Genomic DNA, 25,622 nt, shown 5'->3' with positions numbered 1-25,622 from the left:
TCGTTGATTCATTCATTGGCTCTTACTTACTCACTTGCTCACTTGCTGTGTGCTTGCTGGGTTATTGATTTAATTTCTCTTTGGCTCAGGAAAACAAGCTTAAAGTTGCTCTTCTTGAGTACTTACGAAGACAACACCCAGAAGATACAGACAAGTTCTCCATGGTGGCCCATCACTTCAGCATGTACCGAGAGATCGCCCAGACCCTGGAGGAGACAGCTGTGAAACAGCTGGCTAGTCTGGGAGACTGTTTCCCAGGTACTTACTTGGTTTCCTTACTGTAATGCATATAGAAAACATATGGCTGCCTCATTTCTCATGCTGTTGGCTAATTAATAATCAATAAATTATTATCAATTAAACTTTGTCTAGCTGATTCCTGTTTTCATAGCCTTCAGAGTACATTAAGTAGGATTTGAAAATACTTAATACATAAGCCTTGAATGAAATACATGACTTTTTGTGTCATTTCCTATTTTTTCATTCTTTTTTTCAAATAACACTTGTCTGTTGATTGCTCTCACTGAGCAATCTGTTATATATCTGTTTCAATCTTTTCCAGTTTGTATTGACCATGCTTACTCATTTTTGGTTACTAGTATTTTTCTTTCTACAGTTTAAAACCATTATTTAGAAAGTGTTATTACAAGTGATGAGTTTTGGTTGTCAAATTCAATTCATTGTATAGGATTCAGTACCTTAGGTAATATTATTTATAATGTAATTTGATTACACGTTGTTGTTTTTTTTAATTCAGAGAAAAAGCAAGGACAGGTAAATGCTGAGAAGGGTAAGTTAAAGGTGCACTGTCATTATTATCACCTTGTGTTTTTGAAAATATTAAAAAAACTAATTTAATTTGCTCTCCCTTAAACAAGTCATTTATTTATAGTGTAATATCTTCATTTTAGTTTTTCTTAGCACTTTTCATGTGTGAACCAAGGTTCTCAGTTGTAAGTTTGGTCCCTATTTGACCAAAAATGCACCCAAATGCCCACAACACCCAGGAATGACCCACAACTTGGTTTTCCTAACACAATGTCAACAAATTTCTAAGCAGAAAGGGTGATGAGCTAAAAAAAAAAATGACCATCAGCTAGGGATATCCTTTTGATTTACCACCAAATTCTCAGAAATAATATTAAACAAAACGTATGGCAGTCAATAAGGAGAAATTAAAATATTTTGAAGTGTGGCATAACAGGGTTCATTAAACATCTGAAGAGTGAAATATTTAACAAATTAAAGTAACTGTACTATAAATCATATTTAAAAAGGATATTGCTTTGGTCTCATGGAAAAAAATTGTTTTTATTCATATCAGCTTTATCTATGCAATTTACGCTTTGATTTCTGTGCAATCTCATTCATTAAGTTGTTGCAAAAGACATTCAAATCCTATTTAGCTTTTGTATACATTCTATGGTGACCATGGACATTATGTCTACAATTCAAACAGACTCCAAGTGTTAGTAGCCATGATTATACCACACTGATTGTTGTTTTATATAAACATGGCCATTATGTTGTATGAAATAATTTGATTTAACCTTATAGCCGTTGTTAATGTAAATGTTATTATTTCAGGTGCTGCTGAAGTTTTCTTCAAACTAAACTCCATAATGAAGTCCTTCTGCTATGCTTCAGACAACTATGCAAAGGTGAGAGTGTTTCACCTGACATTTAGTGTGACTTACAATTGAGTAGTTTTGGATTCACTATACCCCCCTCTAGTGGACTTGCTTAGGACTTGGCGGGGGGGGGGGGGAAATTTGGAAGGTGTGATGATTTGATAAAATGTATTCCTTGGACGCTAATATATTATAATTGTAAATTCACTCGCACTCAATTCAAGATTTCTTGGCAATTCTAATCTTTGGAAAAAAAAGTTGCTTAATGAATGTAATGAAATTTGTTTTCCCCTTTGATTTCTAGGAGAACTGTTGGCGACATTCACAGAATTGCCTCAGAAATGCTAGGCTGGTTCATCTTCAAATCCAGGTTCTTTCATCTGGTGTCACAGTTGTCAACTTGGATGAATATGCTCTGAAGAAATTTCTTGCTCATCATACTCACTTCTTTCAGGTCAGAGTTGCACTTGATCTGTATTGCAATCGGGATAATCAGGCTTGTTTCAGACCAAGTAAATTCTTTATGAAGACAAATTATTGTGCTCAGTTTGATAATTCAAAAGTGACTTATCAATTCAAGACAGTTGCCCTGCAGAAGCACCTGATGTAGGAAATTGGCACTTATAATTATTAGTAAATATTAATTAATTTATTAATAATTATTTACATAAAAATGAATCAAAGGGCAAAATTGTTCATGACAACTAAAAGAATTAACTAAATGCAAAAATTAATAAGGTCACATCTCCAGATGATTTTTGAGCCACCTGGAGGAAGGAGTGACAATTGCTTAATTGTTGGTCACAGGACAGCATTTAGATTTAGTCATTGCCATGTAACCATAAATCAACCAATGGGAGTGCACATTAGATTCAACTTAATTAAGATTAGATTTACAAGTAACTTAACTAAGACATAACATTGTATTACATGTAAATGCCTATACTGATTTCTTGTTTCTCTGATTCCTAAGCTTGTACTGAAGATTTTAATCTATGACTGTTTTTGTGTCCCTCAGTCTCTTCTGGTTGCTGAAGCATATAAAAAGCGTGACATTTCCATTTGGATTGACGCAGTTTACCATCAAGTTGTAATGAAGGGAAACTTCAGCTACTTTCAGGATATGCGTTCAGCTCTTCCGCTCTCCAACAGCCTTTTTGTTGATATTGCCAACAAGTGAGTATTGTCAGTGGTACCCTGGATTTCTTAACACATGATCTTTATACTGGTACTGCTTTTTACACAAGTGGAACATGAAATTTCACTGATTTCATCTCAGTCCAAAATAACCAGAACTGTCTGGTTATTAGAAAAAACAAGGGTAGAAGCAGACCTTACATGTGTATTGTGCATTCTGTTTGTCTGATTCCTGGTGACTCCTAGAGGTTTCCATACAGTTTAAGGGTATATTTCACCACACATTCATAGCAATACTGCGTGGAAAAGTGGGAAAGTGTCTTGTTGGGTACTTCAACTAAATCATAAAAAATGCTACATCAAAGGTTATTGCAATGGTTAATTAATGCTTCCAAATAAAACAGTTTTAGTGAGGAACTAATGCTGTGTCCACTTTGCTAGGTACAAGAATGAAAACTCACGCTCATCTCAAGCAGCCACCAACATGAAAAGACTGTTAGGTTTTGTAAGTGATGTGCGCATGTGTTACAAACTGGCCACTGACCTGAACTTCCGTGATCTTGGCACAAGTATTCTCGAGGGCGATGGTGGTGCATTTTTGAGGGATGTTATGGTTCCCTGAGTTTGTGTACAGGAGCTGAAATGAGAAAGAAAGTGCTGCCACAGTGGACAATCACCTCACTGCACCTTTCAATAGCATGCGAACTCTAAAGTTCAAAAAATAACTGATTGCATTTTTGGCTGCTGTCAATCATTTTTTTTTACACTGACAACCAACAAACTGTGCAAAACAGAAACATCCAAAAAGGATCAAATTCTACCAATCGCAACCCACAGACATGACCATTTGAACCCATTGAAGCAAACTTCTGTTTTGTGAGAGGTCCCCAAGATGATTGATAGCGGCGAAACATGAAACCGATGATTGAGCAGAGTTTGTTACTGAAGGTGCAGTAATGAAAAGGAAGTAGACTTAAGTTGATCTGATAATCAGAGACAGATGTGGAGAAAACCAAAATACAACAATGGGCCAAAGGCCATTTATGTTAAAATGAAGGATCATCAGTTTACACTGTGTTAACTGATGTCATCTGAGCAATTTTTGTCACCAATCAATGTTTAAAATCTAGAGCTCCTAGAAATTAGCTTAAATTTAATAATGATCAGGGATGGATAAGCTTCATACATTTTTTCAATGTTTTGGTCTTACAGACCCCCCTCCCCTGACCCCAAGAAATTCCAATCCATTCTGTGGGGGAGTATGGACATTTTCTGGAACTGTACAATATTGATTTAACATACTTCTCTCCATGCATATTGATTTAACATACTTCTCTCCATGCATGTTTATGAATGGCTGTGAACTGTAAGGAATATGTAGCCTCTGAAAGCAGTGATACTTAACTCCTCACAGCAATCCCCCCCTTCTGACAGTTCAGCTAGATAGTGTAGATTTAATGTGCAGTTAGCAAAAAAGTGTAGATTTAATGTGCAGTTACAAGACTTAAGAATCGTTCAAAAGTTTATGTTTGTTACCCTGGTTCCACAGGTTTTTTCTTTATTATTCCTAAGTCAATTTAATATGAGTAGCAAAGTAGTGAAAATGACTCCCTTTGACCATTCAAAAGGCTTCTTAGTATCAGCACAAGAGAGAAGCAAGAAAAACTCTGGGACCAGGGTATGTGTGTGAACAATGTACATAGAAAAATAGAAATTTTATATCAAATGTTTCAATTTAAAATTGTTATATTTCAAACAAAAAGGAATGAAAATAAATGGTAACTTTTCCTAATTGTTGCAATGCATTCATAATTTTGTGCAATGACACGTTTTTAACAACCCTTTAGGTGTGAATCTAGTTTTTTTATTTCAGAAGCCAGGTTTGAATAGAAAATAGAAAAATGTATTGTAGAGGTCAGGCATATATCTAAAAGCGATTGGAAATTTTTTGGGGGTAATTGCCTAACCTCCCTCCTTCAAAAATATAGTGGTCTATCCCTACGGGTGAGTGCATTCAACTCTGAATCAAGGCATCCACCACTGGCAGACAGCAACGATGTTAATGAGGAGAAGATTGTCATAAGTTGTTTAACAAATAAACTTCCAAAAACACCAGGCCAGGCAGACAAATATTAAAGACCTTTATTTGTACATTTCTATGATCTCAAGGTCGCAGTTTAGTAATTTATCTTGAAGATATACATGCAAACTTAGAACAGACATATACACACGCCATTCCCATGTTTGTTTTGTCCATTTTGTCTCACTTGCGATATTTGCAGCATGGAAGCACAGAAACATTTGACCTCTTGGGCCTGTGAAAGAAAAGACTCCGCAACTGTACCACGGCTGACTCACCAAGCTGATAGATTGTTTACTTTCTTTTCTTTTTGCTTGGTTTCTCATGAGATTTATCTATTACCGCGACTTGAGAGTCTATGCCACTGTTCACTGCTTTACTAGCAAATAGTTTGCCATTGGTATCTTCGTCATTTGTTCTGATCTCAAGTCCTGCCTCCAGCGTACGCAGTCTCTCTAACAGCATGATTATCACACTTTCAATCTGTTTAATACAAGACAAGCATTGCTATTGTCAGTTACACTGTAAGATGTTTTAGAACCCATTTGTCATCTTATTTGTAAAGAGCAATCTTTTGGGTACGGCTGGATGAAAATAAAAAGGTGAAACAAGATTTACATATTATAATTGTGCAATAAAAATGATTGCTCTATTCTTCTGTTTCATGGCATTGCAGGCTTAGAACTGCTGAATTTGTGGTCATTTCATGTTTTTAGGAGACCTAGAAAATAGCAAACAAGGAACTGGTTGAGAGTGAAGTGGCCCAGGAGGGAATGGTGCGGGGGTTGGTGCATCTCCCCTAATCTCTTTCTCTCTTCTATCCTCTTTCTTCCCGCCTTCTCTTTGCCCCATCCTTGACTAGGGAGCCTGTTCACAGGCTAAGCCACCCTCGGGGAAATGGATAGTGGCTGCTTAAAAGTGGTTGGCTGCTTAATAGAGGTAAAAAAAAATAAAAAATAGAAAAGCCCTCATAGGGACTTTGATCACCGGCTGCCTAATAGGGATGGCCATTTAATAGGTGACCACTTAATAGGGGTTTGACTGTGTCTAAAGAATTTAGATGTACCTTGTGAATTCCCTGTTGAAGGGTCTTGGCTGTTGGAAGGTCAAGAACTTCCTCTCTAGTTACAGTCTGCATCCCATTCACTGAACCAACCTGATAGCTGAAAGAAGCCAGTTTAGATACAATCATGTAATATTATTATATTTATTTATCAAGACAAACTATTCCAGTCAGAATTGCTTCCAAACCTCCTGTATCTTTGATAGTTTGAACTAAGTAATCAGTAACCACAATGATGTACTGCAGTCTTATTACAATATTAGACTGAGAAATTGAAATTTCTTCAACTGATGTAGCCATGCATGAACTCTTGTAATAGCCATATGTGGGGAGGGGGTCCTGGCCATGAACCAACTATAAAGAGAGTGAGTTTTAGGCAAAATCAAGCCGCAGAACCTTAGCATGCCATTACATAAATTTTTGCACCACCTCTGGCCATAATGCACAAAGAAACTGCACACTCGTGTACCCCCAGGCCTGACCAGATTACAAGTTTTTTAACCATTGGCCACTTGTTTATACCAGATTATAGACAAATGAATCTGGTTTGTAAATTTCTACAAGGACCAATGAACAGAGTTAGTCACCTTTTTATGTGTTCAACATCTAAGCAATACATATTCCTAAAATAGGAAAGAGATATGTTATTCACATTATTTAATCCAACTGACTCACTTATTTTCATATGTACATTTTCTAATGTTAATGGCCAAATTATAGACAAAAAAACAAGACTGTTGTTGGTACTTAAAAACATCTGCTTGGAACAAAAGAGGATTGATCAACATAACCACAAAAGACAATGCTTCAACATCAAATAATTTTTATTTAAAAGGCAGCTAGTTTCAGATTCACATTGTGCCATATATCAAACTACAGTAGTTGTGATCTTATATTCAGAGGCATACCTTAAGTGGTCCAGTTCTCTTGGGGTTGTCCGGTAGATTCGACCAATAGCAGATTTACAGGATTTACATTGTAGAGGCATGAAGGTACTAGAGAATTTAACACTAACAAATGTTAGAACTGATCAGGCACAATGTTTTGGTTTAACCCTTTGAATACCAACTACGCATATATGTGTAATTAATGGTCGTGCTCTTTGTACCACTTGTGATGTCATCAATTTAAATGTCATCAGATATTCTTGATAAGCAGATAGTAGTACTAGACTAGGCCTTTCTGCACAATGGTCAGGTTTAGATATTGACGACATTCCGATGTCGCAAATCGAAAAACAACGTTATCAGTTTTGGTGCAAAAACGGTGGTAAAATGGTCCACTATGCCTATCATTGATCAAGGTCAATTTCTAGGCTTTGCCCGTAATTAACATCCATCTTTTCACAGCAGCCAGAAAGAACATACAATGCAAAAGGTAGCCAGTGTAAAAGGGCTGAGAAAAACAGAAAGGAGAGGGGCAACAAACAAAATTGAGAACAGTTAATGGCAAAAAAAAAAAAAGAAGAAGTCAAAATTTTGGCTCATGCGTGTGCCCGGAATTGAAATTTTGGTCAATTTTGTACCTAATCCTCAAAAAAATCTCTCCTTGTAGTAAAAAAAAAGCTTTCTTAGCAAAACTTAAGCTTATTTAGCATCATGGCAGTTAAAAAACCTGACTAAACGGTTAACAATGGTATTTTTTGGCGAAAGTTTGGTATTCAAAGGGTTAAGGATTGCTGGCTACAGTATCAAAAACTCCAGTACACTGCATATTCAGACAGTTAACATGCTCTTCAGGGTTACACTACTGTCTGCATGAGGTAAATATTTGCAGTCTACTTTGGGCCTAAGATGTACACATTTCGGATCATGTATACTAAAGGCATTCAAAGTCGAGTGTCGTTCGATACCCCTCGATCAACCCTTGATTGACATCTTGACTGACATCTCAATCAACATCCCAATCCACACTCAATCAACATCTCAATTAATACTCGGTTGACACTAGACTGACACTTGATCAGCATCTCAATCAACGCTCAATGCCTTTAGTACACATGATCCAATCCAACAAGCCTCTGAATCTTATTTTAATCATTTACAGTACTACAGTGGTATTTTTGTGTGTTCCAAATGTATATTGTTAGCTAGGCAAGCCCTCGAAAGCGAAGATATATCCCTTACACCTCCACTGGCTGCTTACAAGAACCATTCTTATAAGCAGCCACCTCCGGTTACAGACACCTTTTTCGCATCCCAAGAATGTCCACTTACAAGAGCTGTTGCTGTATGTACAATCTGTATAAATATTTACAGCAGTATGTACATGTAAACTTGAAGACAATTTTTATGATCAGATCTAACTCATTACTCAACAGTAGAAGCTCTCTTAACTGCACTCTTGTAAGCAGACAGCTCTACATATGACCACCTTCAAAAATCCCTGTTTGAACTCTCATACAAATTCTGTATTTACTCATTCCTGTAAGCAGACATTCCTGTAAGCAGCCACAGGCACCCTCAGGGCTTACAATTTAGACTTTTCCTTTTTTTAAGCTGATGTATATACCACTGTATACACAATCTTCATAAATATTTACAGCAGTATGTACAGGTAAACTTGACAACAATTTTTATGATCAGATCTACTGTAAGAGGTGAAGAACTATTACTGCAATTTCCCAACTCAGGGTTCATACCCTTTTTCAGAAACAAATTTCCAGGACTTTTCCAGGACTCAGATTGATTTTTCCAGGACTCTAAAATTCACATTAACCCTTTCACTCCCATTATCTTAATGTTAATTCTCCTTACTATCTGCCATACATTTCATGTTTTTTTACTTGAGTTTAACAGATTTCCAGAACTTTCCAGGACCAGTAGCCCTTTTCCAGGACTTTCCAGTCCTGGAAAATGCCACAATAAAATTCCAGGACTTTCCAGGTTTTCCAGGACCCGTACAAACCCTGCCAACTGATATATTGCAGATTTAAACAGTGAGACTCTCAGATTTGATCAGCCTGGTCTTCAGCAGGGTTGTGAACAAATGAGCCAAAAAATACTATCAAAAAACACCCGAGAGTGTGAATATCAGGGTGCTATCTGAAGGGTGTGTTGTCCTCTCCGCTTCCCATTGTAACTTGTGGCTTACAATTTTTTCATAAGACATCACTGAGAATGAGTCAAACAATAGTGTACACTGACCTGCCAATGTCTGCTCCTTGTGTTGAGGTCTCTAAACATTCTCCTAAACTTACAAATGATGTTACTGCTGCAGATGAAAAAATAGATCTCAAAATAGGTAAAGATATTATTGTCATACACATGTGTTACATATTTAATTAAATAAATTTAGAAACTGGGAGAATGAGATTAGATGATTTATTAACAGGTAAACTCACTTCGTAGACATCCTTCATGTCCTGAAGACCTGACTGCCCCAAATCTCCTCAACCAAACAAACTCCACTACCCAACAAGCTTGTAGCTTAAACTATTGTTGTGTATAAATAAAGGCCATCTACCTATCTACTCCTGTTCTCTGTGCAGATGAAGTTGGAGAAAGATCTGGAGGGAGGAGGGTTACACAATCCCCTTCACTCTGCCCCTCTGCCCCTCCCCCCTTCCAATGGCCCCACCCTCACCTTTTGAGCACCTCAATGGATAAGCCACTTCAGTTAAAGTACTACAAATTTTACACTCCATGGCTTAATTACTCCAGGCTTAATTACAGGGCGCAATCCATTCAACCAAAATTTCCGGAAATTTCGGTTTAAAACTGAATGGATCAGTTCGGTTCAACCGGAAAAGTTTCGAAAAAACCAGCTCACCTTTCGAGGTGGACCACTGTTCTCGGTTGCACCGGTCCGATTGAAATGGACCGTTCCATTTGACCATTCCGACCCATTCTCAATCCCAGTACCTCACTGTTCGGTATTGTCCATGTACAACATGGAGGAAAACACTTATTATGCAGCTTTTAGGGATTGTTAACAGTGGATCCATTGGTGTTACTCGTACTTCCATGTGCAGTTACAACAGCTCTGGAGCTGCTTCGCAAGCCAAGTGTATGTTTTGGCTGTTAACGGCTCTTAAATACGATTTATTTCCCGAGAGAATTTGGAATATTCTTTTCGTCATTCGAAAGTGGTGTTTGAACTCATATGGCAAATATCTGGGAATCTGGAACGGTCCGCTCAAAATAATACTACGCTTGAAACAGCTCACACAATAATCTCACTGATATCACCGTCGAAATCGTCATCTAGCTCTAGTACGAGCAACAGTGATCAAACTCGTTTTGCGAGTGGAATGGAATGAGACTGTCCGGACGCGTCGCGATCCATTCGACACCAAGAAATTTTCGAACCTCAGCCCGGAAATTTTGGTTGAATGGATTGCGCCCACAGTGTTCATGCAAAGATATAACTTAAGAGGCCTCTACTTGTAGCGAAATGACTCGATTTAGCGCTCTTGTTCCACTTGATCCTCTTGTTCCACCCATGCAAATGGTCGCCCTATTCTAACATAGTCCGCATACTCCACCCAGTGAGTTCACGTGGCGTCATCAAATTCTCAAATTTATCAAAAACTAAAGAGCCCCTAAAGGTTTTATCCTCATCAGTCATAAGAGGTACTAAATTTATATATGTTTACAACTTTCCAGCTCAACAGCGTCCTTCGTTTGGAGAATTTTATAAGCACCCCATCCAACATGATACAAGAAAGTTTACTTACAATTCACGCAAATCACTTCAAGCTCTCGGTCGGAAGAAACCCACGCACAAGAGTCTCCAAAGATGTTATTACAAGCACTGCACTGAAACACAACAGGCAAATTTTCCTCTGTTTTCAACTTATCCACCGCGGTGACATCAGACTCCTCGAGCGAATTTACCGCCATTTTCTTTCGACAGACGAGATCAGCGGTCGGTACGTCATGTAAAACAATAATAAAGCTGATCGTAGCTACTTTCTACTGGTTCTTACATGACATTAATCTCAAAATGAGACTTCGCCAAAGTCTGAAAAAACATGTGGAAAGTATAGTAATTTTCACTAGTCATTCGCGCAAAGAAAAACAGAAAAAAAAAGAAAGTAAACGGCATGAATGAAACTTGGAGAGATGCAGTGTTACTAGCTTTGAGTCATGCGTGCAGCCAAGATCCTTCGCTCATAAAGGAAGCCGAGGGAAAGCTCAAGGCGTGGGAGACCGAACCAGGTTTCTACAGCCTTCTCATGGTAAGGTTGCAACTTAAGCTTGCTTAGTAATTTTATATGACAATTAGTGGCGTTTTTTTCTTTTATTACTTTGAAAGACAAGGGTAATCGTTCATATTAAGTTCTGAAAAGCCCAGTTTAGGAGCTTCTAATTGCAACCAGATAGCCAAGAGCGAAGAAAAAAAGTTACTGTTACCGATCCCCTTTCCCTAGGGACCAGAGGGATAAGACGGAGGGGTGAGGGGTGAGGAGTTGGGACCTGGAGAATTCCACCATAGGGTTTGCCATATGAGGAATATGAACGATGATGGATCCGGGGGGATGCCCATATCAAAAGGGGTGTGAGCTTATATCGCTTAGGGGTATAAAGTCAAGGATTTTGGTCTCGCTAGGGGTGTTCATGATGAAAACCACTATTTTTAGTTGTCAAAGTATCTTTTTAGGGTGCACTCCAAGAAATTAACATAAAAAAGGCTCTTATTTCCATTTTAGGCTCAATTTCTGTAGGTCTCTCAAGTCTGGTCCAGTAGCGCAGGCTAATTTGCTTAACAGCGGCTGGTAATCGGGCCCATTCCATTTCAAGTGGTATCTTTTAGGGGTCAAATTAAGCCAGAGCCATGCCCAAATTCAAATTTTCTGAAGAGCATCCATGACCTTTTCATATGGGAGTCCCTCCTGGAATAGATCTTTTAGGGGTTCAAAATTTGTGGCTTTGTATCATTGGTGGGAAAACTGGACTTAATCTATTGAACAATAATTTGTACATTGTACATGTACATTCTCTTTCTCTTTTTCTTACAGGTATTTTTTAAAAATGAGGCAGTTGATGTGAACATTCGCTGGATGGCAATTTTGTATATCAAGAATGGAGTGGAACGCTACTGGAGAAAATCAGCCCCTAAGTAAGTGCCACTGCTTGAAGTTATATTTAACAGAAGATTATTCTGAAGGTCTTTTGGTTGAGGGACTAGGTGAACCTAGCTAGGAGTAAAAGCTATTTGGATTTCAAAAGCAGTGCTGTACGTGTAGATCTTTCCATTATCTTTGTTTTCAAGTCTTAGATTTAGCCAAGCCTAAAAGCAGAGCTCTTCATTACAATAAGTTAACCAGGCTTGAGCCTGTCATCCAATCGAAAATCAGTACCTGGACAGTGGTCAACTTCAAGAAAACATGTGACCTCAATGAGCTCTAGACCTGAGCCCATGAAGTCAGCCGATACCTTGTACTGACAGGTGTCAGCTGACCATAACATGGATGTTGAATATTAAAGATGTACATTGTGAACCAATGCTGCATGCTGTAATTGACCTATAGGCCGGAGTAAGGCTGCCTTGTTGCATGACATCATCATCATTTTCATTGTCATTGTCATAGGGCGTACGTGCCCGTGATCCATGCTGTTAGCCATGTTGACCATGAAAAAAGAGTTGCATGGTTTTCTATGGTTTTTCAGTCTATGCATGCATGTGGTTCTGTTCCTATAGTTATGGTCTTCCGCTTGGTAACCCTTCGGGCTGCTGGAGCACTGCTATAATGTAATGATCATATAAAGCAAACTTGATGTGGTAATTAACCATTTTGAATAATTTTGAATAATTATGGGACACTCTCCAGAGTGACAGTCTAAGATCACAAGTGTAGTTCCAGAAAATGTCCATGATCGAACTACAGAAACCTCCCATTGAAGTTTAAAGTAACTCCTCCACTTCTTTGGAATTTCAAAGAGTATTATGCACACCCACCCCCCCCCCATCCGGTCACCATTCTCCCCCCCCCCCAACATCATGTACTCAGCCCCTTTTGATAATTTATTTTGACACGAAAGTGTGCTAAGGTTAATAAAAATACATGTGCACAATCCACACCAATTATTTCCGTGGACTACAAAAGAGTATGCTACTGATTGCAAGCATACTCATGTTTGAGTCACAAGTGTGAGTGATGAAGAGTGAGTTGGCAAGCTAAGCAATCTCACATATTTGCTCCTCAAACCCCAAACGCGAGCCTGCTTGCAGTTTAGAGTTACACACTTACTATGGCGACTATACAGTATTACCATATTTTGTACATGTACATTCAGAACCTTTCTGATATCAATTCAGTCCAGATGATACTTTTACTTATTACTAAGTCATTTATAAAATGTCCAGAATCTAGACTTTCTTCTGACTGGTTGTAGTACATGTATGTCAAGGTTGTTCCAAATATACATAGATACGTACTTTATTCGTCCCAAAAGGGCTTTTTGGAATAAGGTAGAACTATTAAAAATTAAATTAATTAAAGATATAAATTAAATTTAATTAATTAAAAATATCTATTTGTCTTGAATGTTTTTGTTGGATTGATTTTCAGTGCTATTTCAGAGGAGGAAAAAACTTTTATGAAACAGAATCTTATCACATCATTTCATGAACCAGTTAGTCAGGTACATTTGTTCTTTACAATAACTGAATTTATTTTTAGTTACTCTGTGTCATCATTAGAACAATTTCCATTTGTCTGTTAAAAATCATTTGCATTATTTTGCTTTCATTGGTTGTTCATTACCATGCTAAGTGATTGGCTTAACAGAACTCTAAAAAACTAAATAAAAACCTGAAATGTTTGTGGTCAAATTTGTACATAACATGATACCTTTTCTGTACTAATTCGTGTTCAGCTTTATCTTAATGAGGCTAAATTTTAACACTGATGTTGGCAATCATTTACCTTTTGAACCCAGTAGTGTAATATTTGAAACACACTGAAGGTAATAATTTAAACAGAAGGATTAAACAAAGTAAAACAGATTCATTACTTTATTGTCTTTTGCCAATTGATGTTCCTTTAAATACATAATGAAAAACTTACAAAAAGTGCATTAACTAAACTGTAACTGTTTGAATTATACACAATGAATTTACTGGACAGGTCAGCTCTAGATAAATTGCTTTAAATAGCCTTTAGAAATATCATCTTAAAATTATCGTATTTATTACATAAACTGATAAGTATCACATAAACAGGGACAATTTATTGCATCTACATGTAAATCACATCATGTATCTTAAGCAAATAGTGGGATGCATTTATGTTTATTGTCTTTCTTTGTCTCCCAGGTTGCAACTCAGGTTGCTGTTTTAATTTCTAAAGTAGCCCGAGTCGGAATAAGAGATTGGCCTGAGCTGTTTCCAGCTGTACTACAGGTTTGTGTACATGCAGCTGAAAGTAAGGTTTAATTTACAGTGGAAATTCACAGGCCAGCCCATTCCCTCTTGGGGACAAGGCCTTTACTGTAAGAAGATTTTGTCCAGAATTTATCAAACATTGAATGGCTTAAAGTGCCACTGAAACGAAATTTTTGTGCGTGAGATTTTTGCTTAGTAATAAAGTTTCAACCTTACTTGAAAACACTGCAAACTTTTTTTCGCATACGTTAAGCGAAAACTGCTTCTTCAGCCGTTCGAAGTTGGCTGGTTAAGCCCAAAAATAGGCGGCCATTTTGGCGTGGCCAAAACAGCTTAGTGACATCACTAGTTGTATTACTCTCATGCCGCACTGAAAATTTAGAGTGATTATGGGAGAATAGATTACTGTTCGAAGCCCCCCAAAAAACATCTTAAGGTTACCGTATACCTTCAGGGGTGTCTCGCGTCCAAGCGATGTAGCGCGTCCGGTTTAAGCTGTAGATACCTAAGCCCCCCTATCAAATTAAAGCTTATAGAGCTGGCTATCAAACCATACCAAAAATTTTGAAATAAAATGAATTGCCAATTTTTTCACGGCCACTAAATGCAAGCGTCCTAATCACCTTTTGGAAGCTACAAGTCAAAGCGAATTTTGTTTTTCGCCAATTTATTTTTTTCCTTGGTTTCAGGACAAAAAGCGCTAAAAAAGCGTGTCTGCGTTTTTCCATATTCAATTGTAGTAAAAAGTTACAGAACATTTTCGAAATAGGATTTAAAAAATGTGAAGTGATCGTACAAAAATCGCTCTCAGAGAAAAAATATTTCGAAATAAACAATTCGCAGACACATTTCTGTTTTTTATATGTTAATCTAGCTACTGTCCAAATTTGAGGGCAAACAAACAAATTCCGTTTGAGTTGTAACTCTTTAAAGTGTCTGCTTCAAGCGAAAAAATTTATCCGAGAAAACAGCGCTAAGAAAAATATCTTGCTTCGCAAACAAACTCCGCCCACAAACGCCTTCAACTGGGTTCTCAGATCACTGAGCCAATCAGCGCTTGGAAAATTTACTACCATTAACTCGCGATGAAATTTACGCGTGAATCTGCAAAAAAACCTTGCGTTTCGCAATGCGCTCAAGGCGGAGAGATAATTTTTCTGCAGCTGGGTTTTTCTTGAAGCTGGTTTGGCAAAATGGGGAAGACGAAAAAGGATACGAACACTAGAGTAGCTGGGTGATGAGAACAAACAAAAGAAAGTGCGGCAGAGCAAATGTGCATGGATAATATTCCAATGGATCTCAATGAGTTGGACGATTCATCGGTATCGAACTCAACAAAAGAGTCACTGTAAACATCGCTGTTATCGTTGTCAAGTTCCCAAATTTTACACAACCTTTCTCTTCTCTTGACTCGATATTTTTGCCCGCTTGATACGTCCGAAGCTTCATCCACGAGGCCAATTTTCGCTTCTTCACTCATTGATGTATTTTCATTCATTCTTCGCTTTTTTGAACTGGTAAACGGAGTTTTCCGTGGTCCATGTTTACTTATAACTTAATAGAACTACATCTAATATGAAAAATGCTTGGATTAACAATGCTGATTAACTGAGTAGCCAGCCAATTCGTGGTATCCATATCGGTAATATTCCCGCAAAAGTAGTCTCGGTTGATTGCATACACGTTACAGGGCTGTCAATCAAGAGGGAACTTTTACTTCCGGCCATAACGTAAAACATCCATTTCTCCTCCAATATTAGGTTTTTTTCAATTTTGTTTTCAGAAATTAGAGATTACTCTTCGACCATTAGTTTGAACCAAAACTCCAAATTTGAAGAAAATTGCCGATCTGAAGGTATACTGTAACCTTAAGGACATCTCAGAGCTGTAAAGCAGATAATAACAGTAGCCTTAGACATGAAGAGGTCGAGAGTCGATCCTGGGGCTTTCCAGTCTATTTAATTGGATATTTGCAGGATGTTTTATGTAAGCAAGCAAACGATTGGGAGTTGTTAGATCGCAAAATGATCGGGACTCTTGGTGAAATGGCCAGCACTCAATTAAACAATATCTACACTCAGAAAGTAAAAAAGACATAAAAACAAGAGAAAGCGGCTTTTAAAAATATTATCCAGACTGCTGCTGCACGAATCGCAGCAACAACGCTTCGAGTTTTCGAGTCGCTTTGCTTCGAGAAAACCAGACGCTTTGTGAGTTTCACAGCGGACGAGATTGTGCCACAGTGACCTTTAGTCCAGTTGTATCTGCTACATCCTACAAGTTATCACAGCAGCAACAATTTAAGAAACCCTCCTCTTTTATATGAGGGAGCCAATTTAAACTATAAAGGTAAACTAAGCTGCCATGACCCTACAGGTATGTTTTCAGGAAACGAGAGAAAGCGTGACAATGTCTGCGGCGAAAGGTAATATATGCAAATTAGTTCAAATTCTGTTTAATAAACCTTCGAAAGGAGTGTAAACTAGTGACATTTTAACGAATTGTTTTGAACTTGGATACTATTAAATGAAGATCATAGACATAAGTATGCGCTAAAGAACTCAAAGTAATCTATCGGCCATGAAATATTGCAACTGGGAGATACGTGTAAAAGAGAGGTGAAATTCCCGCTTTGTTTACACTGATACATATGCGGCGATAAAGCAAACCCTGCTGCGGATCACAATTTCCACAGATACATTTTGTCTACCACAAGATCTCTCACTTATTAGTATCATAAAAAGATGCCCTGTGTGTGCAAAGAAGTACTTGACTCAAAGCTTGTGGACCGTTAATAACTTTGTGATTGTGCGGATGGCTGATGCGCTTACAGCTGTTAATGCAGTAAAGTTGCCGAGGGTATATTCAAACCTTGTTAATAGACCTTAGATAAACGTGAGAATCCAAATTTCAGAACCAGGCTGAAAACGGACGACGAAATATCGTGTTTACGCTTCAGGACGTGATATAAAAGTTACCACACTCATCTTCGAAATCTCCAATCGAGTACTCAAGATGTTCGAAAAGTATACTGAGCTGTTCTAATCTGTAGCATTTATTTTGGTGAATCTATACTCTTTGGCACCCTCCAATGTTTATGATGTGTATTTCCTGTCAAGGCTGGACAGAAATTACAAGGTAGAAAACTATTAGGTATCGACAATATGAAGAATAAACTTGAATAAATCAAGTGAAAACAAGAGAGAATCTATAGCGCTTCTTGCATGAATACAACCAGTGACGTCACAAGGTCCTTAAAATCGGCTCCAGAGCCCGGACACAGTCATGCTTTCAACAGCTGAAACAAGAAGATCTTTTAGATCTTATAACCGCGCTTTTAAAATTTAACTGTTTGCTTAGCACTACCGTCGGAATGTAGTGCACATTTCAAAGCAGTCAGTGATGATTCTTTTCTTACTGTAGACATCACATCACTTGATCAACACAAACTGTATTATTGCACCATCAGTGGTAGGCGTTGACAAATCTCCAATGACGTAATGGTCCTAATCTAGAACTTTCTTCAGGATATGTATGGTCATGAACAATATGAGCCACACGATAATAACACTATTAACAACAGCTTTCTTTCTTTAAAGACATGATTACATTTGATTGGTGTTTTCCACGAGTAAAGGGCTAGCAAAGTAGTCACACAAGTCATGTAATTTAATAATGAAACTCTATCCCGACCAATGTATCGATTTTGGTCACTCCAGTGGCTACAGATTGAAAATGTGACAGAAAATTGGTGTTACTTTCGATTCTCACCAAATTTGGACAGTGGGAAGATCTCATCATTAGCCAATTACAGGCCATTTTTCAGCTCTTTTCCTCACATCCTCCCCCCTTGGGAGAATTTTGTCAAGTTAGCTAATTTAGCATGCAAGCCACCATAATGGTGGTCGCTGTCGGCGAAATGTTTATTTGCTCAAAATTGGGGCAAAATCTTTCGGAGATGGAAGTCAGGACATTTGTGAGGATACAGAAAGTAATATGGGACCAGTTGGTGGCTTCTAAGGCTCAATTTATCCACAAGTAAGCTGTATTTTCGTTTTCGTGCTGAAAGCCACGCGGTGAAATATTATCGGTTTGTTCTGCTGTCTTGTTCTGTTTTTTCTCTTGGTCATTTTTGTAGCCCGCCGAGGCCATTCTTTCGTCTAAATGAGTTGAAAGAAGTTCGAAAAAGATGTTCCCATCCAAGTTTAAGCTCTCAGGCAATAATTCTGGAGTTTTTTGGCCGAAACGTCGGCTTTGTTATGTTGGTGTTTTTCAGTTGCTATGGGCGACCATTGCTCCTTTTGTTAGGTCAAGTCTGGGGAGTGAGGTCACAAAAAAATTCTAATTAATTTTGGTTTTGTTCGATTTCGCTGAAATTTTAACACGATAAAGCTGGATTTTTAAGGAGTAGATTTACCTTCTGCCAATGTGTGGTAGCTATTAACGCTAAAGTGATATATCGCTTCGATGTCAGGGTTTTGAAGAGATTTTTTGCAACGTGTAGGTTCGGCGTGATTTTGTAATCTGAGATTTCTGTTGACCCTGAAGAAACAAGGTTTGGCGAGTAAACATTACAGATTGCGTAATTCAAAGTTGGCCGAGTGGAGATCTGCGTCTGGTCTCCGACAAAAAAAAAAATAAAAAAAAATAAACCAAGGGTAGAACATGAACCGCGCTCGGCCCATGGCCGCGCGGTTAAAAAGCACTTTCCGTAAGGATTTGACAGAAATAAAGTTCACCATTACTTTAAGCACATTTGAAACTATAGATTGCGATAATAAAAGAGAGTACGAAAGTTTCGTTTCAATGGCACTTTAATGATCAATTTAAAAAAGCAATGATATTAGATATTCAATTAGTACTAACAGTACTTACAAGTGTATTCAGGTCACCCACAGAATAAAAATCAATCAAGCATAAAGATTTTCTATCTCTTCTGAAGGATGTGGATTGATTTTACCCTTTAATCTTGCTCTACATGTATCTTTTAGTTTATCTGTTACAATCAAACCCTGGTACTATCATTCAAAACCTTTGGAGTGGTAAAACTGCTCCTAGAAATTTGAATTCCAATGGTTAAATTGTTAACATGTACAGCTGTAATATGAGAAATGTTGTCCCACTTTTCACGTTACGTCCTGTTCATCTTCTCAGCAATGTGATCACAGTCTTTCCTTGGCTGTATATATGTACATTTTTCAATTCTGACACCCTAACTAACTGACAATGTCTGCTCACAGTTTTGCATTTTGGTGGTGGATCCTTATGTGAGTTATAAGTTTTCAGTACTTTTACTTTTGTGTTCTCTGCTTCTAATTTAGGCGGTCCAAAGCAAAGAAACCCTACATCAACAGCGAAGTTTACTGGTGTTAAATCATGTTATTAAGATGTTGGCATCCAAGAGGTTAATCCCTGATAGACAATTATTTAGACAGGTACTGGCAGTACACAGCATGGCTTGTTAATACAAAAACAAGAGAACTTGTTAAATTTTCTTCCCACAAAAGAACTATTCCTGACCAGTCAAAAAGGACAAATTTAGCACCAAGCTTAATAATGTTTTACCGATAAGTAAAAATGTTCAGCCAGAAAGCCATTAGGTGACACTGAACCTTAGTTTGTGTTTGACTGTCTGTTTGCAAAACAATACTCAACATAAGATTATAATTTGACCAATGGTACAGAGAGGTCCAGTGTATTCCATGAGATAGGAATACAAATTGTCAGGTGCTAAAGATGATTTCCAGTCCATACCGCACACTCTCGAGGGTTTGTTTAATATGTTTTTTTTTGTTTCATGTAAGACATCACAAAATGTAATTCTTCACAACTTCTTATATGGGGTGAATTCAAAGTTTCATGTCAACTGTCATTATGGATGCAAAGCTTTATGCTTCATTCTTTCTCATATCGCTTGATAAAACAACTTTGCAGCTGTAAAGATCAATGAAGCTATTGGAAAAAGAATTTGAAAGGGCTCAAAGATAAGGTGTGCGGTTCGTAACAAATAACATCGATTTGCATTCCATCAAGTGAGGCACACAAACAGCAGGGTGCTGAGACTGCGCAGTATGGACTGGAAATCATTGAATTGCTATTTTCTGTCAGTAGATTAATGTTGACATCCTGTTCCTCCTGACCTCCCATTAGGGATTAACTTTGGTTATTTGCTAGCCAACATTTTACATAGATTGAAGTTATATATGAATTTACCTTTTTTTCTTTTCAGATAACTTCTGATATATTTGGTTTTATTCTTCAACTATGGCAGAGCACCACAGCTTCCCTTCTTGAGTTATATCAAGTGAAGGTACTGTATATTTATGGGACTTACCATGATAATGATTTATTTGATTTAGCACCCAAAGGTTTAATTTTCCTCTTGAAGCCTAAAGTCCCTAAATGGGGAGTGGATGGGAGGAGGTACTTACATGTATTGTAGAGGGGGTGTTATAAGAGATAGTTCTTTTTAAACAGTTCTTTTTAAACATCTACGTTTGAATGTGATATGTGCAATTATGCTCTTACTAATTAGATACTGACAACAGATTCTTTAACCCAGCAGGGGCTCTGATAGTCATTCAGGAATCCATATTGGTCTTTTCTCCAAGTCGCCAGCTGGGCAAGTATGCCAGATGACATACTTGCCCTGGCAATATTTGGCTTGCCTGTTCAATAGGGAAAAATTGCAATTGAACAACATGTAAATAGAAAGTTTACTTTTTTAGTATTTTCACGTGACCAGTCTCACAGAACATCATGTCAGTAGTTGTGGCAGTTGATGTTGTGGAGTTGGCAGACACAGAACGTCCAGGTACAAATGAAAACCAAGGCCTCTTTGACTGCCATGAGGCTGAAAGGAATGCTTGGATTGTTTTTCCAAAGTGTCAACATTACTAAACATCACATCCTCATCAAAACAGCTGATGTGATTGTGCTACATGTTTCCATGGATGCAGATGCAGTGCAGAGCATCAGGGGTTGAAATGAAAATTGGAAAATACCGCATCATCTGTGATGGCGCAGCAAAATGATGATTCTTATTGCGAAAGAAAGCTGCAAATCGTTCTCTGTTAAACTCTAAAAGTTCCAAATGGATAACAAGTGGTTAGAATGCAGGGAACCCATAAGAAAATTTAAGAAATGTTTTATTTTTGGGAAAGTCAAACCAAACTCCTTCAGCGGACAACTTTTCCTATTGTTTTGGTCGTCCATACTATTTTTAGTCATCTCAGACAACCAGATGACTGCGAATATGGATCCTGGAGTCATTATTGTTCAATACTACTTTCAGCCAGATAGCAGACTTCATAAATCATTTGTCTATAATCAGTCTATCTATGTCAGTGTCATCAATGTTACTTTTTCTTTGGGGGCTTATTGGAAAGGGACCCTTAGAATAGGGGTGCTTATATGTTGAAAAAAGTGGCTCTTAGTAGGGATTGCTTATTCAAAAGGGGACACTTTCAGGAAGGTGGTGCTAATTAAAGGGAATCATTGTCAGTGGTAATCTTTTGTGTTAGGACAATGACTGTCTTTTCTCAAAAGCTGTTAAGAATTAATTTTTATTATTTCTAAATAGTGCATTGTAAACAAGCACAGTGCATTTGCTTACTAAGTTGCAATGTGTAGTTACAGAAAATGTCCATACCTCCCCCACTGAAAGCATTTTTTCTAAGAAACTCTACCCCCCAGGAAATTCCAATCTCTTCTGTGGGGGAGTATGGATATTTTCTGGACCTGCGCAATTTGTGGGTAGAAAGTTTAGAGGAATCTGCTGCTAAATAAAATCCGCTTGTTATTTTAAAGGACATGAGACTTCTGACTTCACTGGAGCTCAGCACATTAACACTAAAAGGTACTCGCACTTTGCCTGTTTGAAGGTGGAGATTGAATTTTTTGGATTTCACAAGCTTTCAACTTCTTCTGAAGACCTGTTACATGATGATCATGGTTGAGTGTGACTTCATCAGTCCTGCATTTTGGCAATTAAGACTTTCCATTTCTTGAACTGTGTCAAAAATGTCTACACAGCATGTGTACAGCTTCAGACACAGAGTTTGAAATGTTGACCAAGATTATGGTTACGTCCTCGTGTACACCAGTACACAAGGGAATGACGATTGTATTTTCTTTGTTCAGGGGTCAATGCTTTTAACACTATGTATTGTTACTTGGTCAATGTTAGTAGTGTATTGCTTGTATTGGATGTGTAAAACACTTGGAACTAGAGTTGTTTCTTTTCCTTTTGTTGTAGTTTTGAGGAAGTTAATCATTTACGGACTTCAGGAATTTGAAGAAACATCACAAGCAATGGTATAGAACAACTTTATGTGATTGATCAGCTTCTGTACATAAAATTCAGATTGGTGTCAGTATACACGTACAACATACCATCTGTGTTGATAAAGGTAGACATTTCATTACCTATAAGGATATAGCAGAGTGTTGGTGTGGATGTGAATTTTTTTCTTGCTCCATAGAAAAACAAGGGGCAGCAGGATTTTGATCCTTTGGGCCTTATATCTAAGGGGTTTCATTAACATTTTTACCAGGGGGGCAACTGGTTTTCACAGGTGGGAAAAACTCTTAGAACCAACAGATTTTCCTTGTAAGAAGGACTTTCCTCTAGATAGTCAAATCGGGTGGACAAAATCATTTTCACAGCCGATTAATTTGCCCAGTTCTCAGCCCTCGGTGAAACCCCTGATATCTTCCAGCAAAAATAAAGGGGGCTCCCCATGTACAAGACGTACATGCATCCTAGATCTCAACCCTAGATCATTTCAGCTTGATTATTCATTCTTCCAGTATCGGTTTCATGTCTATCTTAAATGTAAAATTTGTTTGTTTGCATTTTGTTTTCATGTTTGATGTAATCATATGATGCATTATTTTTGTTCTCCACAGTGTCTCCTTCAAGCAGTGTTTGAAAAAATTAAAATACTGTTACAGTATAGTATGTACTTTTTTGTATGTGGTTATGCTGTATCTATCTACTTAATAATCTGGGATCAGTGCTGGCTTTCTACAGATTCTTCAATTCAGCAAACTCGACATGCATGTTAAGCTTAATCTTATGCTTATTTTGCACTATATAATGAGTGCATATTTAACCATATAGATCTACACATTTTATTTTGTGTAGTTTCTGATCCACAGACTGACATCTGATCATCTGGACAAGATAAGAAACTAGGCAACTACCTAGAAAGGAAGTGAGACAAGAACATCATAAAGATTGTAATCACCATGTGTTGTTTATCACAACAGGAAAAGCAGAAACAGGAAATCATGATTTACAAGAAAAACTGGAAAAATATGTAATATTGTTGACAAAAGTTGTAAGTGGTGTTTTTTTTTTCATTTTCAATATCCCATTCATTTTAAGAATAGAATTATAATTAAATGATTGTATAAATGTTAAATGACTCAGTTTAGCACCCTCCTAATAGGCATCCTCTTTACATGTAATAAGCACATTATAACTCCTTTCTAGTCATGTTTTTTTTAAATAAACAGAGTAATAATTATTGATACATTTTCTTTCAGTTGATAGACACTCAAGAACACCATCCTCTCTCATTTTCACCTCTCATGCAGCCATCTTTTGAACTGTGCTATAATTATTTATTTACAAGTCAAGGACAAGGTGAGTTTCAAGAAAAGGGACTGACAGCTTTCACAATGAAACAATAAGAGTATCTTTAATTTTGTTTTAAAAACTGGTCCAGAAGAAATTGTTTGGGGATAAATGGATGACAAAATGATGAGCATATAAAAAGAAATACAGTGACTGTTTGTAGTGTATAAAAAATACTTTAAACAGGGCTAAAAAAAAAATTTGAATTCAAGCCTGCCCTTGGGACAAGTAGATCTCAAATTTTGCTTAGCCTGGGCAAGTCTTAGTTTGCTCTTTTGATGATTTAGTTCGCTGTTGGCAGATGACTTGCTTGATCTCTTGCCCATCAGGCAAGTGAGTATGAAAAGTTACTTGCCTGGAAAGGAAATCTACATGTACATGGACAATGGAACGGCACTTTTTTCAAGCCCTGCTTAAGGTAGAAACTGCTGGTAGGGGCAGTGAACTTTCTCACTTTTGGACAACCATTATTTGCTTCACAGAAAATCACAACACTTCCTGTCAAACATGTTTTGCTTATTTTAATCACTTTTAATAATAACGCTTATTACTCTTTTGCAGAAGATATATTTGAGAAATTTGCATTACAGTGCTGTAAACTGATGAAAATCATTGTCAAGTGTAATATGTACCAACCCCCAAGAGAAATTAAAGGTAGGATGACTCTGATGTATGGTGACTATTAAGCTTCCCGCACAGTTGCAAAGTGCTTGAAACTATTTAACCTCATCTTAATTCTGTCTTACGTAATACATTGTAGACTGTGTCAACCAAATTAAGGAGTGCTTGAAATTTCAGACTAGGTGTCTTTATATGAACTGAATCTTGAATCTTGAATCCCTACTGTATAACACACAACATGCATCAGCATAGCTATAAGTACGCAACCTGGGGCTGGACATGTACATGGTTTCGTATTCTGCTCATGTTTTTTTTTTTGTTTTTTTTGTTTTGTTTTGTGTTTTTTTTTTCTTGTAGTTTTCTCTATAGGTTAAGTCTGTATACTCAGATTGATAAATGCTGATTGGAGGGATGTGCAGGGAGGTGGTCTTACTCATGAGTGAGAGAATTAGAGAAAGGGGAGGTTGAGGGATGGAATTTGTGAGGAGAGATTGGCAGGAGAAAGACTGAGGGGAAGGCATGCACAGTAGAGTTGGAAGGATGCTTTGTTATCCCCATTCATAAAATGCATAGACAATCAAATTTGAATATTGTTTTGAAAGTTCTCAACCAAAGTGATAAATTCACTTAAAAATTTTTATAATTAAGTAATTAAGTAATCATTCTTTCACAGACAACACAATGTAATGTTTTTTAGATACAACTCCTCAGGCAATCCTCAAGGCACACCAGGTTTGTAGACCAAAATCTGACGTCAGATGATAATATGATAATTAAATAACATTATAATTAATATGTCATTTAACATCATATGTAACAAGAATTGCAGAATATACAGCAATGCCACCCATGCGAATGTCTAATAATTTACAGTAGATATATTATTTAATGGTTATTTTATTGGGATGAAAACATCCAACAAAGCAGTTTTAAAAGACTTTGTAAACTTCAAGTGCACAATTTTGATTGAAAGCCAAGTGATAGTGTTTTAACTCACATCTGACATTTTTAAAGAAAGAAAGTAAAGAAAGCTTGAAGAAGCAGAAAACCTATTGTTTACATGTGAATTAATTTTTTAGTACAGTAAGCAACAAAACTGCCAAAAAAAAAAAACTT

At 37.3% G+C, this 25,622-nt stretch overlaps 3 protein-coding genes across 8 annotated transcripts in view; 2 read left to right on the top strand and 1 right to left on the bottom strand.

The window, feature by feature from the left end:
• LOC110058830 (spatacsin-like) overlaps nt 1-4,560 on the top strand; it is a 58,668-nt gene extending 54,108 nt beyond the window's left edge. For all 4 annotated transcript variants that reach the window (XM_089295391.1, XM_089295389.1, XM_089295390.1 and 1 more), the window contains 6 exons: nt 90-258; nt 758-790; nt 1,588-1,661; nt 1,936-2,085; nt 2,650-2,807; nt 3,210-4,560. In XM_089295391.1, coding sequence (XP_089151517.1) covers nt 90-258; nt 758-790; nt 1,588-1,661; nt 1,936-2,085; nt 2,650-2,807; nt 3,210-3,390 — 765 coding nt within the window. In that variant the 3' untranslated portion in view covers nt 3,391-4,560. The remainder of the gene's footprint in view (nt 1-89; nt 259-757; nt 791-1,587; nt 1,662-1,935; nt 2,086-2,649; nt 2,808-3,209) is intronic.
• Nucleotides 4,561-4,892: 332 nt separating this feature from the next.
• Nucleotides 4,893-10,755, bottom strand: LOC110058804 (protein Mis18-alpha-like). 2 transcript variants are annotated; one of them, XM_020765462.2, is made up of 6 exons: nt 10,590-10,755; nt 9,058-9,124; nt 6,820-6,906; nt 6,499-6,534; nt 5,915-6,011; nt 4,893-5,331 (listed from the first exon to the last, which is right to left on the bottom strand). In XM_020765462.2, the coding sequence occupies exons 1-6, from the start codon at nt 10,753-10,755 to the stop codon at nt 5,143-5,145; spliced, it is 642 nt and encodes a 213-aa protein (XP_020621121.2). In that variant the 3' UTR covers nt 4,893-5,142. The 2 variants fall into 2 exon arrangements, with proteins under 2 accessions (XP_020621121.2, XP_020621122.2); XM_020765463.2 differs by lacking the exon at nt 6,499-6,534.
• A 203-nt stretch (nt 10,756-10,958) lies between these two features.
• Nucleotides 10,959-25,622, top strand: part of LOC110058824 (importin-11-like) — a 36,182-nt gene continuing 21,518 nt past the window's right edge. Inside the window, exons 1-13 of one of the 2 annotated variants that reach the window (XM_089295393.1) lie at nt 10,959-11,093; nt 11,874-11,974; nt 13,428-13,500; nt 14,174-14,260; nt 19,564-19,677; nt 20,472-20,552; nt 22,052-22,100; nt 22,500-22,558; nt 23,153-23,201; nt 23,516-23,586; nt 23,795-23,894; nt 24,447-24,539; nt 25,204-25,238. In XM_089295393.1, the coding sequence (XP_089151519.1) occupies nt 10,959-11,093; nt 11,874-11,974; nt 13,428-13,500; nt 14,174-14,260; nt 19,564-19,677; nt 20,472-20,552; nt 22,052-22,100; nt 22,500-22,558; nt 23,153-23,201; nt 23,516-23,586; nt 23,795-23,894; nt 24,447-24,539; nt 25,204-25,238 (1,047 nt within the window). Of the gene's footprint in view, nt 11,094-11,873; nt 11,975-13,427; nt 13,501-14,173; nt 14,261-17,828; nt 18,281-19,563; nt 19,678-20,471; nt 20,553-22,051; nt 22,101-22,499; nt 22,559-23,152; nt 23,202-23,515; nt 23,587-23,794; nt 23,895-24,446; nt 24,540-25,203; nt 25,239-25,622 lie in introns of those variants that run through there. The other variant, XM_089295394.1, reaches the window with a different exon arrangement.

The sequence above is a fragment of the Orbicella faveolata genome, unplaced genomic scaffold, assembly GCF_042242905.1.
Source record: "Orbicella faveolata isolate gen_17 unplaced genomic scaffold, um_ofav_v1 contig_26, whole genome shotgun sequence".
NCBI classification, from domain to species: domain Eukaryota; kingdom Metazoa; phylum Cnidaria; class Anthozoa; order Scleractinia; family Merulinidae; genus Orbicella; species Orbicella faveolata.
This window is presented reverse-complemented; position numbering and strand designations above follow the sequence as displayed.